This window comes from Cyprinus carpio, chromosome B11 (assembly GCF_018340385.1).
Source record: "Cyprinus carpio isolate SPL01 chromosome B11, ASM1834038v1, whole genome shotgun sequence".
NCBI classification, from domain to species: domain Eukaryota; kingdom Metazoa; phylum Chordata; class Actinopteri; order Cypriniformes; family Cyprinidae; genus Cyprinus; species Cyprinus carpio.
In genome coordinates, this window is record NC_056607.1 from 17,845,887 (window position 1) to 17,862,777 (window position 16,891).

General features: G+C 36.4%; 1 protein-coding gene across 1 annotated transcript in view; it reads left to right on the forward strand.

The window, feature by feature from the left end:
• The window catches only part of LOC109051465 (ataxin-7), a 32,689-nt gene that overhangs the window by 12,326 nt on the left and 3,472 nt on the right, over window positions 1-16,891 (forward strand). The window contains exons 6-13 of the mRNA XM_042734331.1: window positions 6,587-6,691; window positions 11,105-11,351; window positions 11,502-11,794; window positions 11,915-11,997; window positions 12,804-13,072; window positions 13,216-13,408; window positions 13,674-13,795; window positions 13,875-14,749. Coding sequence (XP_042590265.1) covers window positions 6,587-6,691; window positions 11,105-11,351; window positions 11,502-11,794; window positions 11,915-11,997; window positions 12,804-13,072; window positions 13,216-13,408; window positions 13,674-13,795; window positions 13,875-14,749 — 2,187 coding nt within the window. The remainder of the gene's footprint in view (window positions 1-6,586; window positions 6,692-11,104; window positions 11,352-11,501; window positions 11,795-11,914; window positions 11,998-12,803; window positions 13,073-13,215; window positions 13,409-13,673; window positions 13,796-13,874; window positions 14,750-16,891) is intronic.

Consider the following 16,891-nt stretch of genomic DNA (forward strand, 5'->3'; position numbering starts at 1 on the left):
CAGCCGACCCTCCCACAAGCCACGCCCCGTGTGAAGACTTTTTACACGGGACGTGGCAAGCGGTAGAACCGAGGTGCGAGGACATTACAAAAGAAAGGCCAAGTGTGGAGACTTTTCAGCTTTGTACACCGACAGCGAACTATATTAACGCTAACATTAGTGACATGCCCTAATGTTAGTATTTCCTGTCACTGTTTAAGTTCAGAGACCGCTATCTAGCGGTTGGGACATGAACTTAAAACAAAACAACTGCCATTGATATGACTTTCGACATTTTTTAAAATATTGATATTCTATTTTTGAGAATCGATACAGTATCGCCAAACAAAATATCGTGATTCTCACGTGTATCGATATTTTCTTACACCCCAAATTAATTTCTTCCAAAAAATTACTGACCCCAAACATTTGACAGATAGTGTGTTTTTAAATATTGTTGGATTTCAGAAGGACAGAAAAAGTTTCGTTTTGGTTTAATGGGGAGCCAGTTTTGTTAAGGGATGTATAACATTAACAGTTACCAGTTTTCATAAGTGACTAGGGAGTTATTACCAAACCAAAAACCACCTGAACCAGCGGGATTGGAGATATTGTACCCCCAGAAGCTGGTGTTCCCTCAAACACACACACATATAAACAGTGGAACACTCTATTTTGCACTTGCACGATTGCTGTATGTTAATTAGTGAAAGGTGACTCAATGGAAAGATGTGTGGTGAAGATCTTGCAGCTCTTCATCAGGCGGCGAAAAGCGAGTGGGGAGGACATGCAGACACGCGTTGAGTTAAACCTGAGAAAGTATACGTGCACTGGGCTTCTAAGAGCTTCTCTACTGACAGTCATCACTGATAAGCTACTACTAAATATTGTAGAAACCTAATTTTCTGTAAAGTTGCTTTGCAAGTATTTGTATCGTAAAAAGCGCAATACAAATAAACTTGAATTGAAATTATCTACCTAGATTGTTTATCAATGACAATGAAAGGGATGGTTAAATTATCCGCTCAAAGTCTCTCCCTCTCACCTTATCGGCATCTCTCTTGCTTTGTCACAATCTCTTTTTCTCTCCCTCATTTCTCCCTCCTTCATTTTCGTATCCATAACTTCCATCCGCATCTCCGTTCTCTCTCTTTCAGCACATTCTATCTGTCTTCCACTTCCTCTCAGACCTGAGATGCATGATTAGAAGACACTAGAATATCTGTGGTTTTTATGTCAAGTCAACCCGGCTCTAATGGAGTGAGCGTATCCTGCCTGCATCTCTGATATGCTGTCATAAGCATGTTGTTGTCTAATGTTGGGATTGATACCCGGAGGAGAGCTAAGGCATAGATTTCATTTCCATGTTACGCCGGAAAGCTCATTTGAAATTTTTTAAAGGACACCGTCCTCCTCATGTTCTTTGAAATTGATGTTTCTCTCTGTAGGAATCCCTCAAAGCTCTAGTTAAAAATGTAGCATGTAACCTTTAAGGCTACTCCTGAAAATAGGTACTACCCATTTGCATTTGTATAGTTTGAATGTGTGTGAAATATATCTGCATTTTCTTGTTTAGGTGATTGTGCTGTCTTGTGCTGTAGTAGTGATTTCTATTTAAATACACCTTGCCAACTGAGATGACTTGACTGTGCATTAACATCTGTGTTGTTGTGAACATTTCCTGAGGAAAAATCCCCTAAATATATTTAAAATATTAGACGCATTTTAGTAAATCATACTATGTATGCATACAACAGACGGGCATCTTTGTTTGGTTGTTGCGTCGTGTCTTAATGTTATTTCAGAGAATTTTTGTATATTTAATATAATCTGTTGTACAAAATTAGTTAAACTCAACACTCAAGACTGCTGTCGTGCCTGTGAGAAATTAAACTTTGCCATCACAAGAATAAATTACATTTTAAAATATATTAAATAGAAAATATTTGTTTTAAACTGTAATATAATGGCTTATTACTGATTTTTTAGTATATGCAGCCTTGGTGAGCATAAAAGTCCTTTATAAAATTAAAAAAAAAAAAAAAAAATCTTTCAGACCACAAGCTTTTAAAAGTTCACCTATGACATGCTGATAATTTAATATTTCATCCGCAGACATTTTTATAAATCATAGATTTATAAATCGACTAGATTTTGGTTTGCAAACAGCTCACTTTGCATCAGGACAGCTGTGGATCAAAAAACCCTAGCCTTGGCTATCTACTTCTTGATGGTGATCTTTTGTGAATTCCTAAAGAGGCTATTTGTCCTGATTGGCGGTGATTACTGTGAGAAGAGCACAGGTACACCCAGGTGACGCTGATGATTCGATGGAATCTTTTCAGGCGGTGATGTTTTTTGGAGTGTCCTTGTGTCCTTGGAGCTGCAGTGGAACAGCGGCCATAGCCCTGCTCCTGTCCCCTCACTTAATCACTCACACTAATTAACCTCCTGGCTCTCAGACTAATGGACAGCTAGTGCCTCTCTGAGCTCCACATTAGCCGACAAAAGACTTCTTAATATTACGCTTGCAGCTCATTTATGCCTTCAGTTTGTTTTTTATGAAGTGATTATAACTGGTGTTGCAAGTTTTTTTAACGTGAAGATGTATTGTCAGTGCATCTGCTTTCAATATCTAACCCAGTGAAAGTAGGTAGGAGACAGGTTACTTGAGGAGAGAGATGGAGAAAAGGGGATTATGATGCAAGCCAGAATCAAAAACACGTTTCCTGCATGTGCATCCAGGCTGCGAGGCCACAGTTCCATCCCAAACACGTTCTCAGCACCATGGTGAATAACAGATCTTGAAGGATTTTTCTTAATTAATATTTCAGAAAAGAAGACACCTGCATCTCCTGCACCAAGGCTCAACATGTCAACTGCTTTTTTTTTAATGATAATCTTGCAACATCAGCCAGGATCAAATTTTTATTTTATTTTGAATAACAGATTTGATCTATAAAATACATAAATGTTTATGTATAAAATGTATTTAAAAAATTGTTAAATGTAAAAACAATGGCGATAAAAAATTTAAACTGCATTTACACATTGCTTTTCTTGTTCTTTTTTTTATTGTGTAATAATTTTGGTTGCTGAACATTCGGTGTATCCCTAGTATAAACCAAGATATAAAAACATATATAGATTTGGTAAATTTGTTGCTTGTTTTTTAGAAAATCTAATCTTTTTGTAATCTTGACAAAACATATAGTTGGAAAGGTTTCAGTTAATGTTCCATATTTGATAACTGTTTTGTAATAGAAGTTGTGACAGAAAACGGCATCAGTTTTTATATATATATATATATATATATATATATATATATATATATATATATATATATATATATATATATAGTTTGGGTGTAACCCGGTGGCTTTCTTTGGTATAGTGCCCAAACTAAATCTCACAGGAGCCACAATTTGATGTCAACTTCAAATTTGGAACATAACTTGGTTAGACATATGGCTTTGATTTTATAGCAATTTTAGAGTGCAACATACTTTATAATATTTTATATAAAATAAATTAATATTATACTACATTATATTTACTGTAAACTTAAACTTTTATAACTTTTTTATACTTTCTTTTTTTTAAATGCTTTCCCTTCAGCAATAATCTGCTATGTGTCTTCTTTAAAAAGAGGCTGACCTTAGGTCTGTATACCAAAGCGTTCAGGAATTACAACCATGTTGTTACAAGCATTGATAAACAAGTGTTCTGTTTTCATTGAATTTATACCCCAAAAGTGGCAATATAAACACTAAAATTAAAAATAAGAGTCTTTTGAAAAAATCACGAAATTGCATTATTTGAGAAAGAACATTGTTAACATGGTCCATGTGACATCAGTGATTTAACCTCAATTGTATGAAGATACGAGAATACGTTTTGCGCTCAAAGAAAACAGAAATAACGACATTCAACAATTTATTCTCTTCAGTCTTCTACATGCAGAATTGTCATTTATGGGTGAACTATCCCTTTAAACAGATGATGTTGTTTTTCCCAGTTCAGCATATATTCTTGTTTTTTAGAGAATGGTCATTCATTAGCGTGTTGCCAACTTCATGTCAGGTCAAGTATTTTAAATGTTTTCTTAAAGTGTCTGAAACAGGTAGTTTGCATTTGTAGCAAGGTCCACATTAAGCCTCACTTAATAGCAGAGACTAAGAGTGACTTCTTTCTTTCTTTTTTAATGTGCAGATTTTTTTTCCACTGCTTTGATGCACTGATATTTTTTCTATTTTCAGTGCAGTTATTTGTGTGGTTTGGGTAGACTGCTTTCCACAAACTGCTGTCAATTCAGGGCACTTTCTAAAAGTATAAATCTTGAAAGCCAAATGCCACCTACTATACGGCTCTCCTAAGCTCACTTGTTTATCATCTTTCAGCCTTGCAGAAATTTCACAACTTTACAACTGCCACTCTTAATCTGCAATCTCACTTTCTTTCTTATCCTCGTTTTCCCACTCAATTACTCTTTTCCTCACTCCCCAGGCAACCTTTGAAATGCTGGTGCGGTGGCTGGCTATCCCTTATCACTTATTTGTTTCCTTTTTTATGAAAACAGAGTAAGCGCTGCTTCGGGTGCCCCATGCACCACATGAACTCACCCAGACGCTTTTCCCAGAACGTCCCCGGAATGGCCTGAGTGGCCTTACCTGAACCGGGCTGTTGATAAACTGAACAGACAGATTAGTAGACAGACACTGTGGAAACAAGTGTGCTTAGGCATTTTGTGTGTGTATGATCTGATGGCAGATGAGGAAGATTTAATTAAAGGTGCACTAAGCCATTTTTGCCAAACAATGTTTATATTTAAAAGCAGCAAAACAAACACGCCAGTAGCCTTAAAAGGACCTCTACCCTATTTTGATCTCTCCGCCCCACAACCCTGGCACAACGATGATCGCGGAAACAAGCGAAGATGACACAAGCTTATTCAAACAAAAGCCAACACAGATAAGTTGTGTGAAACAAAGCAAAATCAACGTTACACAAATATCAAAAAGAAACAATGCAACCTCGATGTCCGATTCGAGCCCTTCCCGCTCCTTGAGTTCTCTCCACCGCTGGACAGCTGCTCTGATATTTACATGGGTCATACCTCTTGCCTGATTGTAACCCTTATTTTTAATGTTTTGTTCCTCCGTTATTTTCCTCTTTTTTTTTTATCTTCCAATACTCTCTATCTATAGTTGATCTGCTAATATCCATCTGTGCACTCAAATTGAGTGCTCTCTTCTCGCTATCATTACAAGACACGCCCCCTTACTGCTGATTGGCTACAAGTGTGTTTTGGGACTCTCTCCAACGCTGCAGTCAAGTGTTTTTTACAAATTGCTTAGTGCACCTTTAAGGCTCCATTCACTGGTTAGGTCAGATTTTACGTGTAATTTACACTTGATTATGCTGTGTGTCCTAATCAGGAGTGACATGAATCTAGCAAGAAGTAATTTGTCTTTTCATAATGAAAAAGAACATGCAACCACAAACACATTTTCTTTGTAATATACAGTATTGTTTTGTGCAGCATGATTTTGATTTAATTTATGTAAAAATGTTGTTTAATGTATACTACCATTCAAAAGTTTATGTTTGGTAAGATTTTTTTTTCCTAAATGTTTTTTAAAGTCTCTTACGCTTACCAAGTCTGCATTTATTTGGTCAAAATACAGTAAAAACAGTAACATTATGAAATATTGGAATTTAAACTACAATTCAAAATAACTCTCTTCTATTTTAATATATTTGAAAATGTGAATTATTCATGACAAAGCTGATTTAACACCGGTCTTCGGTGTCACATGATCTTTCAGAAATCATTCTAGTATGCTGATTTGATGCTCAAGAAATATTTCTTATCTATTTGTGCTAAATAATATTTGAAAACATGAAACATTTTTTTTTCAGGAGTCTTTAATAGAAAGTTAAAAGGAATAGCATTTATTTGAAATGAAAATCTTTTCTAACAGTGTAAATGTCTTTAATGTCACTTTTGATCAATTTAATGCATCTTAGTATTAATTTCTCTTTCAAAAAAAACCCCAACAACTTACTGACCCCAAACTTTTGAATAGTTGTGTAACAAACAATACATTTAATGTATTTAAATTTAGTTGCAGTAATTTTCATGTAGCATATGCAAATAGTTTTTCTTTGTCCATTTGCATGTTAAATATTTGAGCTCATAAACCTGTGTTTATTTATTTGTAGAGTTCAGAAGTGATTTATTTACATTTTTATAATTGATTGAATTGATTGAATAAATGTATAAATAAAGTTTTTGAATTGAAAAATTATTTATCTATATATTAAGTTTATATCTGAATTATTAAATTGATATTTGATTTCTTCAAATATATAGATTTTTTTTAAAGACTTTATCAGCATTTCAGAGTAATCGTTTTGAGAGACAGAATCATTCATTGCATTGCATTGCATTGTAAAGTTTTTCTAATGAGCTAATTAATAATATTGGCTTCTACAGTCATGCAAAGCTGAAAGTAGCTGCATTGTTATAATTGTCTCATCATCCTGTGTCAGAAGAACACAAATCCTTGTGACCTGCTAATGAGTGTTTTGTGTGTTTTTGCAGACATGCCCATCTTTGGCCAATGTCCTGCCCAGGATGACTTCTACTTGGTCATGTGCAGCCACTGCAGTCAGGTAGTCAAACCCCAGGCCTTCCAAGCACATTACGGTAAGAACGCCTTCTGCTGTCCACAGCTGACTCGTTCTCTGCGTTTCTCTCACTTTGCTCTCCCTGCCGTCTTCAATGGAGGTGTTTTAGAAAAATCTTATCTCACTCAAGGGAATTAAGACAGAAATCCTTCCCGCCCCCACCTCTGCTCTGCCTCAACTATCATAACATGAAGAGAGAAGAACACAAGCCTTTGATACCCACTGCCAGAGTTCTGTTTACTATCCTCGAGTTAATATTTGATGTGCTCTTTTTAGTCAGCACGTCTGTGCTGTTTTATCCAATCTAGCACATGTAAAACCTCCCACAAGGCGTCAGAAAATTTCAGGAAAAAATTAAATAAAATCGCTTCCATTTCAGCACACCTCTGATCTGTGTTTTAAGGAAAAATACTTACTTGAGGATTTTATTTATGTATTTTTGAGCCGTTTAAAACGTGTCAGCAGTGGTTTAACACTGTAGCATTTATTTTAACACATGAACATTAGAGATTCATCTGCCAAAATGCTTTTAGCATTTTTACAAATTTCAAGAAAGTGCTCTCAATCAAACGTTTGTTTGTTTTTTGAGAGAGAGAGAACTCCTAATGGAGCTGGGGTGTTTTTCTTATTTTTTTAAATTTCTATTAAAAGCGGTTTCATTCTTTGATTTTAAAAATGTTTGGCCCAGTCAAGGTCTTGCTTTGTTCCAGCTGTTTCTTTAATTTCACCATAATTAACCTTGAAGGAAAGTCTCAGTTACCAGATGCTGAGTCAATTTGTTGTTTAAGATTCTGAAGTAATAATAGCTGGTTCACTTGAACTCATTATTTCAGCATTGGCCACAAGAGGGAGCCAAAATGTCCTTAATAAATCCCAGTGGCAAATTGCTTTGGTGCTTTTTAACATGCTTTAATGTAGGGCAGAAAAAAAATAATTAAAACACTTTCTGATGTTAAGTGCAAATGGCTGTGTTTTAATTTACTCGACATGTCTGTATGTGCTGTGTGTTTCAAAATGAAGGAGCCACATTTTATTCTGTCATACTCTTGCATCTGGGCTGGTTTGCTTTGAGTCTGCCGAGTCACATCCAATGAAATGCAAAATGCCTCGGTTTTAAGTTATATGCTGGCTTGTTTGTTATTTTTAACGCCATTTTCTCTGCCGTTTCGGTGTGATTTTATGGTCTTTAGATCTTTAGGCTTAAAGGGTTACTCCACCCCAAAATGAAAATTTTGTCATTAGTCACTCACCCCCATGTTGTTCCAAACCCATAAAAGCTTTGTTCGTCTTCAGAACACAATTTAAGATATTTTGGATGGAAACTGGGAGGCTTGTGAATGTCCCATTGACTGCCAAGTAAATTACACTGTCAAGGTCCAGGAAAAAAAATTCAAAAACATCGTCAGAATAGTCCATCTGCCATCAGTGGTTCAACCGTAACGTTATGAAGTGACGAGAATACATTTTGGACGCGAAGAAAACAAAAATAATGACTTTATACAACAATCCGTCTCCTCTGTGTCTCTCCGCATCACCGTAGTGCCATTTTGGAGAACATCCACTGAACGCAAGCAGCGTACGCTCTTCTGTGTCAGCTTCATAACGTTACGGTTGAACCACTGATGGCAGACTATTCTGACGATGTCTTTAATCTTTCATACTTTTCTGGACCTTGACAGTGTAATTTACTTGGCAGTCAATGGGAAAGTCACAAGCCTCCCGGTTTTCATCCAAAATAAGAAATTGTGTTCCGAAGACGAACGAAGCTTTTACGGGTTTGGAACGACTCTGGGGTAAGTGATTAATGACGAAATTTTCATTTTGGGGCGGAGTATCCCTTTAATATCAAAGTTTTAGCAATATGTAATTAGGGATAGTCATTTTTTAAATCACAGTCACAGTGCAAAACATAATTGCAACATTTGTCAGAGTAATAAAAAAGTAAACATTGTTTTGAAAAAAAGTAGTTTAATTTCTTTGTTAAAATTGTGTACTAGCATACATACATTTGACATCTTCCTAATATGTGGATATTTTAGTTACTCTTACAAGTGTTGTAAAACTCTCTGCCTGGTGTACACAAACCTTCATGAACCATTAATGACACAGTGCAGCTGTTCATCAGCTATCAGAACCCAAAATGAGACTTATTTGATTGGAAGATTTCCCATGGCCATAACTGAATCCAAAAACATGTCACAGGACTGAGAATTTGTGCAGATTGTTAAAGTTGCAGCACTCTTGAGAGAGCCAAAACATGTCGACATCAGTGCACTTGATGCTCTGTTCAGCTTCCAGAAGATCAGTTTTTTTAGGACGGCATTGATGTTTAAATATTCCACTGTATGATCTGTTTATTGCACTCAGACTGAGCCAGTTCTCTGTGTGTGTGTGTGTGTGTGTGTGTGTGTGTGTGTGTGTGTGTGTGTGTGTGTGTGTGTGTGTGTGTGTGTGTGTGTGTGTGTGTGTGTGTGTGTGTTTTAAGAGATCCTCACACAATCACTCACTCTAGTGGTGAAAGTTTTTTTTATGAAAACTGGGACTCTTTTATTCTAGAAACTGAAAGATTAATGAGCAGATTAACTACGCAGACCATGAAACTTTTAAATGCTTGTGTGCTTGACACAGTGTAGGGAAGAATCTAGTTCTGGCAAGTTCTTATTCAAGATAATTCATAATGAGCTGAAAAAAAAGCTGTGGTACTAAGGAATATGTATTGCAAACTACATATGAATCTGCAGTCACAAAGTTAAGTACAGTTTAAAAATGACTTTTAAAAGGACTGGACTTCGTAACAATTAAAAAGTCATATTTTTTATACATGTATTTAAATGTGCCATTTTTTTAAATATGTGTTTAAGATCTGCTTGTTGAACATTTGCATTTTAAACACTTTGCGGGAGACGTTTGCTCATGATTATTATGATTATTTTATTCCCTTTTTAAATAAGAAATGAATAACCGTGCCGCGCCATACTAGGCTTACGTGTACACAGTGTCAGGGCACATTAGATTGTTTGAGGCCTCTGCCATTCTTAAAGTGCATCTAGAAATATACATATATTTTACTACTTCAAAATTACATCGACAAAATATCTTGACAAATCGATTATTGACTGGTTTAGAAATACAGGAAGTTTTGAAGGACTGCCAGCTTCTTGATTTGTTCTCCATTTAAAAAAAAAAAATTTAATCGTACATTTCTACACTGTGCCAATGTCTACACTTGTCGTCCTCCTTTTGCTCGAGGCTTTTGTTTTTATGTCGGTAGTTCTCTGTGGTCATTTGTCAGGTTGCAGTATTTGGTGCACAGTTTCCTTACTACAATCCCAGATTGCTTTTTCAACATGGGCCAGAATGATACTGCGGATTGTTGTCGATTGGGCCTTTGGTTACTCAAATTGCTGCTGGCTCACTTTCTCAGAGCAGTGACAACATCCCAGCAAATAGCCACAAGCATATGTGAAAATAAATAAGTCAAGGATTTCTTCATGGTGTCCTTCTTTTATTTTATTTTATTTTATTTTTTGGGGTGTTTTTGCTGTAGTTTTACCAGCACAGATAAACACAGGCCAGACATAAGACTACACTGTTTGTGTGTGTGCGCGCTTGTGTTTGCCCCCAGTTTCCTGGAGGGCTTTCTTGACAAACGCTGGGCCGGAGCAGCAGGACTGTGTGTGTGTGTGTGGGTGTGTTGTTGACAGTCAAGTATGGAGAGACCAGAGCGTTTGTTAGTGCAGGACAGCAGTTCACTCTTTTGACTAAATGCCCATGCACATTTGTGTGTTGTAATAATGACAGAGAGAAAGCAAATGTGTGTATTTAGAGGAGGAGAGTGTCTCTATGTGTGTCTAAGTATTAATCTACTTAACTGCAGGTTAGGTCAGCTACCCATTAAAATAGATGTCTTGGACAAAGTGCAAAGCCAGATGAAGATTGCTTTAGTCCCAAACTCTGTCAAAACTCAGAGGTTAAGCATTTGATTGTCTTTTGCTTTTACTTTAGTTATTTTTATTATATTATAACTCAAAAATATGTTTTTCATTTTTACGTTTCACTCTGTAGATATCGGAGTTATTTGTTAACTGGGGAAAAACTCAATTTAAATCTTTAACACTCCAGAACTAACTAAATTATAAAAACGCAAATAACTTTAAAGTAAAATTTTGTTATCTTCAAACCATTACAACCCACCTGCATTAAAGAATGAAAATGCTATTAGATGTCAATAATGCTTGATTTAAGAAATTGTAAATTGTTTTGTTTTTTAATAGTAATATATATCCACTCTGGCAACCTTAAAATATTAAACTAAACTAAAAACTAGAAAATCTAAATAAAAAGTAAAAATTATTGTTCATGATTAATGGCTTTTGCAGTCAACATTTTGAGCATTCGAGGTGTAAAATCTTGTAAATTTTCTAACCCTCAGAGAGAAGACACAGCTCCAGCAGCAAGCCCCTATCCAGCTATGCCGCCCCTGCTGCGTTTGCAAACTCTCGAAGTAAGGGCAGCCTTGGAGGTGGAGTCGGGGTCAGGACAGTTAGTGGTAGTACACTTGAACGCCCCTCCAGTGCAAACAGCAGCGCCCCCCCTAAAATCTACAAAAATCAGTCACCCAAAGAGAAGCTGCCTCACCGGAAGCCTCACTTCCCCTATAGAGTGCCGCAAGAAGAGAGGTGTGTATGTGTGTTTTGGTGGAAAGTAAGTGAATTTAATGTGTAAATTTGTTGTGATAAGCAGCCCATTCTTGCATAACACAAAAGATGTAATCTTAAGCACACCCACTATTGGTACAGTATAAGACTGTTTATTTCTCTGCCTCGCAGCCCAATCCCTGCAGTCAAAGGTCCAGAGAAAGGTCTAGAGAAGGTCCATTGGAAGGTGGAATCTTCACCCAAACTCCCCCACGTGCCCACTTCTTCTTCCACTTCCTCCTCCTCTTCCTCCAATACTGTGAGCTCCTCCCCCTTGAAGTCAGGCCTTAACTTCCCCTCCATACCAAAGGCTCCACAGCTGGCCCCTGGTCAGATCCCCAATGGAAAGGGCCACCTCTCGTCCCAAGACAAGAAACAGGACAGCAGCAGTGCCAGTAGCAGAAGACCCTTGTACAAGAGACAAGGTAAATGTTTATACTCTCTGCTGCTATTGTACATTTATGTCAAAAAAAATTCTGAGGGGAATTTTTTTTTTTTTTAACTTCTGTTCTGTTGTGTTCTGTTATGTTTTTTCTTTAAATCAGAGCGAGAGTTTAATCCAGATGTCCATTGTGGGGTTATGGATATGACAGCACGTAAGCCATGCACAAGATCCTTAACATGCAAGGTATGCCACCTTCTACACTTTGAAATATATTTTGAGTTGGAATTAGGACTGCACCTTGGACATTTTACAAATAGGCCAATACAAATAGGCAGTTATTATTTTTGTTCTCACCAATAATCAGTGTAAAAATCTTTCACACTAAAGCTTCAAGTGTCAGACTTTCAGTTAGACTTTTTAAATCCAACTTAAAACCTGGCAAAACAAGCCTAGATGTTATACTGTAACTTTATTTTTTATTTTTTTTGAGTATTCCCCTAATAATATAGAAATATAGTGCCAATACTAACAAAAAAGTAAGCTAAGATGTTTGCATTTATTTTTGAACACTATTGAAATTAATATACCAATATAGCATTAATACAAGTGTGTGTGTGTGGGTGTGTCTATCGGCTTTTTTTTTTTTTTTTTTTTCTATTGTCCTAATGTAATATAGCGATATAGCATTTATAACAGCTCAAATATTAGTTTGTTGTTTTTTGTTGTCGTTGAGTATTGTCCTCATAAATTATGACAATATAATGTTAATAATATACCATAAATAATAAGGGTCAGATATTACATTGTATTTTATATATTATTTTGAATATTGTCCTAATATATTAATATAGCAATATAATGCTAATAATATACCAAATAAAGGTAAAATATTATCCCATAATTATTTTATTTTAAAATATCTTCTTAAACAGAATGATCTTGGTTTTGCATACCTAGGACCTCCCTAATGTCCAAATTTCTTTGAATATATGAACCTAACATTTAATTGTTTGACTGAACTGTTACATATACCCCCCTTTTATCCACAGACACATTCCATAAGCCAGAGGAGGGCAGTGCTCGGGCGACGGCAACGCTTTGACACGCTTCTCGCTGAGCACAAGAGCAAAGCGCGCGACAAGGAGCTGCAGTTCAGGTTGGACCCTTCACACCCAGCACCCCCTCTCAGGGACCCTCACCCTCCCCCCTCCCGCATCTCACAAGACGTTCACCCGGTCTCCCATGGCAATGGCACTGTCGATGCTACCAAGCCTTTGCCCCACAGCAAACCCAAACCTCATAATTCTGGGCTTCCACGGTGAGTTGCTTCCTCCTGCCCCACTATTCACTCTAAATCGGCCTTTTTTTCTGAGTAGTCAAATTTGTTATAGACCTCCAGTTCTTTTTTGTTTGTGTGGTTGACAACAAAGCAAATGTTAGGGTGCTTTTATGTATCTTCAGGCTCAACAGCAGTAATTCTCACAGTGGAGGAGACCCAGCCATGGCCCATGACCAGGCCCACCATTCTCACCCAGCCCCTGTTGGCACAGAGACCAGCCGCCTCTCCAGTGACGAGGGGGAGAACGAGGAGAGAGAGGAGGCCACAGAGAAACTGGACTGCCATTATTCAGGTTACCACCCACGACCAGCTGCTGTAAGTAGAAGAAACCTTGTGATCTTAAAGTATTAGGGAGGGTTTTTTCTTTTTTCTTTTTGAATTTCTCAAACTGAAGTGCCTGTTTATAAAGTCACTTGCATTTTGAATCACTAAGCTGTTTTAAAACAAGTTTAAATGAATATCCAGGGCCTCATTTGAATCCAATTTTCTGTTGAGCAATCCTCTTTAAAGTAGGTTTGAGTCAGCCTTGATCTGAGAATGTTCAGTACCAAGTACAAATCCCTTTTCTGCCTCTCATCAGTTCTGCACTTTTGGAAGTCGATTGTACGGTAGAGGTTGTTACACGTTCGACCGGCACTGGGATCAAGTACGGTGTGCTCTCACCACCATGTTGGACAAGCATGTCAACTCACAATTGTGGAAGTAAGTGTGTTGAGACCCTTTCCACTTCTCCATTTCTCCATTAAACACAGTCCTTATTATGACTTCATTTACTTTGTAGGAAAATCCCTCTGGCATTGGAGAACTCAGCAACAACACCGACAACCTCTCACCGGACAAGCACAAACTCCCATTCTTCCTCATCCTCCTCCATTTCTGCAGGGTTTCTCAGCTTGTCCTCACCACCGCCTTATGACAGCAAGCCAGTCTTGTCATATGGCACCACCCTGAACGCCCGCTCTTCTCCACAAGCCTCCTCCACTGAGCAGCCCGCCTACAGTGGCACTTCTAGACAAGTGTCAGCCTCATCACCCCAGATGCCTTCAGCCCACTCGTCCTCGCTACCCTCGTTGGGCTCCAACCGACCCCTTAAATCCCGATCTGGTACAAAGTCCTTTAAGGCTCGGGAGCCATCCTCCAGCCTAAGTAACTCTATCATCAAGGGCAGCACTAACAGTAGTGCCAGCATTAGCGGTAGTCTCAGTTCCGGCAAGAAGCGGAAAAATAGTTCCCTGCTTACCACCCATAGCACTTACACCTCTGACTCTTTCACATCCTCATCTTTTAAGAAGAACTGTGCGGTAAACTCGGGCACTCTTGGCAGTGCGTACCACACCTCGCTTGCCTCCACCCCCTCTTCATCTTCATCGTCATCAACGTTGTCGTCATCCCACAGCGGGGTTTACAGTGTGGGGGTAAATTGCACCCCAGGCAGGGCCAACTCTTTGAGCTTGAAGCAGGAGTCGACAGGACGTGGCCCTCCCTCAGGCAGCCCAGCCGAGTCCATTAAACGCATGAGCGTAGTGATGAACAGCAGTGACTCCACCCTCTCCCTCGGGCCATTTGTTCACCAGAGCAGCGATCATCATGCAGATTCACGTCTGGAAGCCAAAAGAAGGAAGGGCTCACCTGGCTCTAGTAGCCTCAACAGCACAGGTGCATAAACCTTCTTTTTTTACTTATTTATTGTTTTAATCCAGATTCCCGTTTCATTTCAGTTTTGATCTAGATTCTGTTTCATTTCAGTTAGTTTTAATCTGGTTTCGGTTTAATCATATTTTGGTTTCAGTCCAGTTTGTTTAAAATCAGTACTCATTTTACTATTAATCCAGGTTCTTTTTCATTTCAGTTTAGTTTTAATTTACTTAGTTTCATTTCAGTGTCATTTGGTTTAGGTTTTTTTTTTTTTTTTTTTTTTACATTTTGGATTCAAATGAGTTTATGTTTGATAAAGTTTCTGTTTACTTTTCAAGTTTTAATCGAGATTTGTGTATGTCATTTAAGTATTAATCCAGTTTCAGTTTCATTCCAGTTTTAATTTGGTTTCTCTTTTAATTTTAAATTTTAATCCCATTATGTTTAATCTCAGTTTAGTTTTAATCTGGTTTCTGTGTCATTTCATGTTAGCATCAAACCCCTTTTTTTTCTTTTAGTTTTCATCCAGTTTCGATTTCAGTTCATTTTAGTATTAATTCAGTTTCTGTTTTATTACAGGTATATTTAATTTGGTTTGTGTTTTATTTCAGTTTAATTTTAATCCAATTTCTGTTTCACTTTAGTGTAGTGGTCGACCGATTTTTTGACAGCCGATGCCGATATCTTGAAAAGCAAGTTTTTTTTGACCGCCGATGCCGATATCTTGGAAAGCAGGGGTATATATATATATATATATATATATATATATATATATATATATATATATATATTTATATATATATATATATATATATTTAAGAAATTTTAAATCATTTGACAATAGATTAAAAAATAAAAAATAAAAAATAAATGTGTGTGTAAAATAAACATAAACATACTTTTTTCAAGTATTTTTCACAAATAAATAAATATTTCATAAAAATATAATTAAAAAGGAAGTAAACACTGTAACCAACAGGGCACTCAGTATTCTGGGAAGTTTGTGTGCATTGGGAATCATATTTTTCAAATAAAGCAAGGGTAACCCTCATTTTAAATACAGTACACAGAGAAAATGACATGAATATGGCAGTGGGCAAATGCATAAAGCGCAGCATAATCTGTAAGAAAAACTTATCAATGCTGATATATGAAAAATGCAAAATATCAGCTTTGGCGAAATATCAGTCAACCACTACTTTAGTGTTAATCAAGTTTTAGATTCAGATTAATTTCTTTGATCTGCTTTCTTTTTAGTTTTTAACCCAGACTGTCTAGTGCCTTCTTAGTATTTATCCATTTTCTATTAACTTTTAGTTAATTAATTTTGCATTCTGCTTCATTTCAGTTTAGTCTATCCTAAATTTCCATTTCTTCTCAATTTGGCTTCAGCCATTTTTTTTTTTCCATTTTCCTATTTTTTATTTCTATTATATTTCAATTTAGTTGTGATTTGGTTTCTGTCATTTCACATTAGTATCAACCCCATTTCTGTTTCATCAGTTTAGTTTTAATCTAGTATTTATTCCACTTCATTTTAGTATTAGTCCAGTTTCTGTTTTATTCCAGTTAGATTTAATTTGGTTTCTGATTTATTTCAGTTTAGTTTAAATCCCATTATTTTAAATCTGATTTTAGTTTTGATCTAATTTCTGTTTCACTTTGGTGTTAATCCAGTTTTAGATACAAAATATTTTCTTTGATCTGGTTTTTGTTTAGTTTTAATCCAGACTGTCTAATGCCGTTTTAGTTTTTATCCATTTTCTATTTAATTTAGCTGTTTCATTTCAGTTTAGTTTTTAATCTAAATTTCTATTTCATCTCAAATTGGCTTCAATTCTTTTTTTCATTGTCTAATATCATTTTAGTTATAATCTAGTTTATATTTCTATTCTCTTTCAGTTTAGTTGTGATCTGGTTTCTGTGACATTTCACATTAGTATCAATTCTGTTTCATCTTGGTTTAGTTTTGATCCAGTTTTTATTTTACTTCATTTTAGTATTAATCCAGTTTCTGTATTATTTCAGTTTGACTTTGATTGGGTTCTTTTTCATTTCAGGTTAAACTTTTTCTGTTGTTTCCATTTCAGTTTAGTTCTATTCAATTTTTTTTTACATTTAACCACTCTTCAAAGTTTACTTCAAAACTGAACAAAGATCATA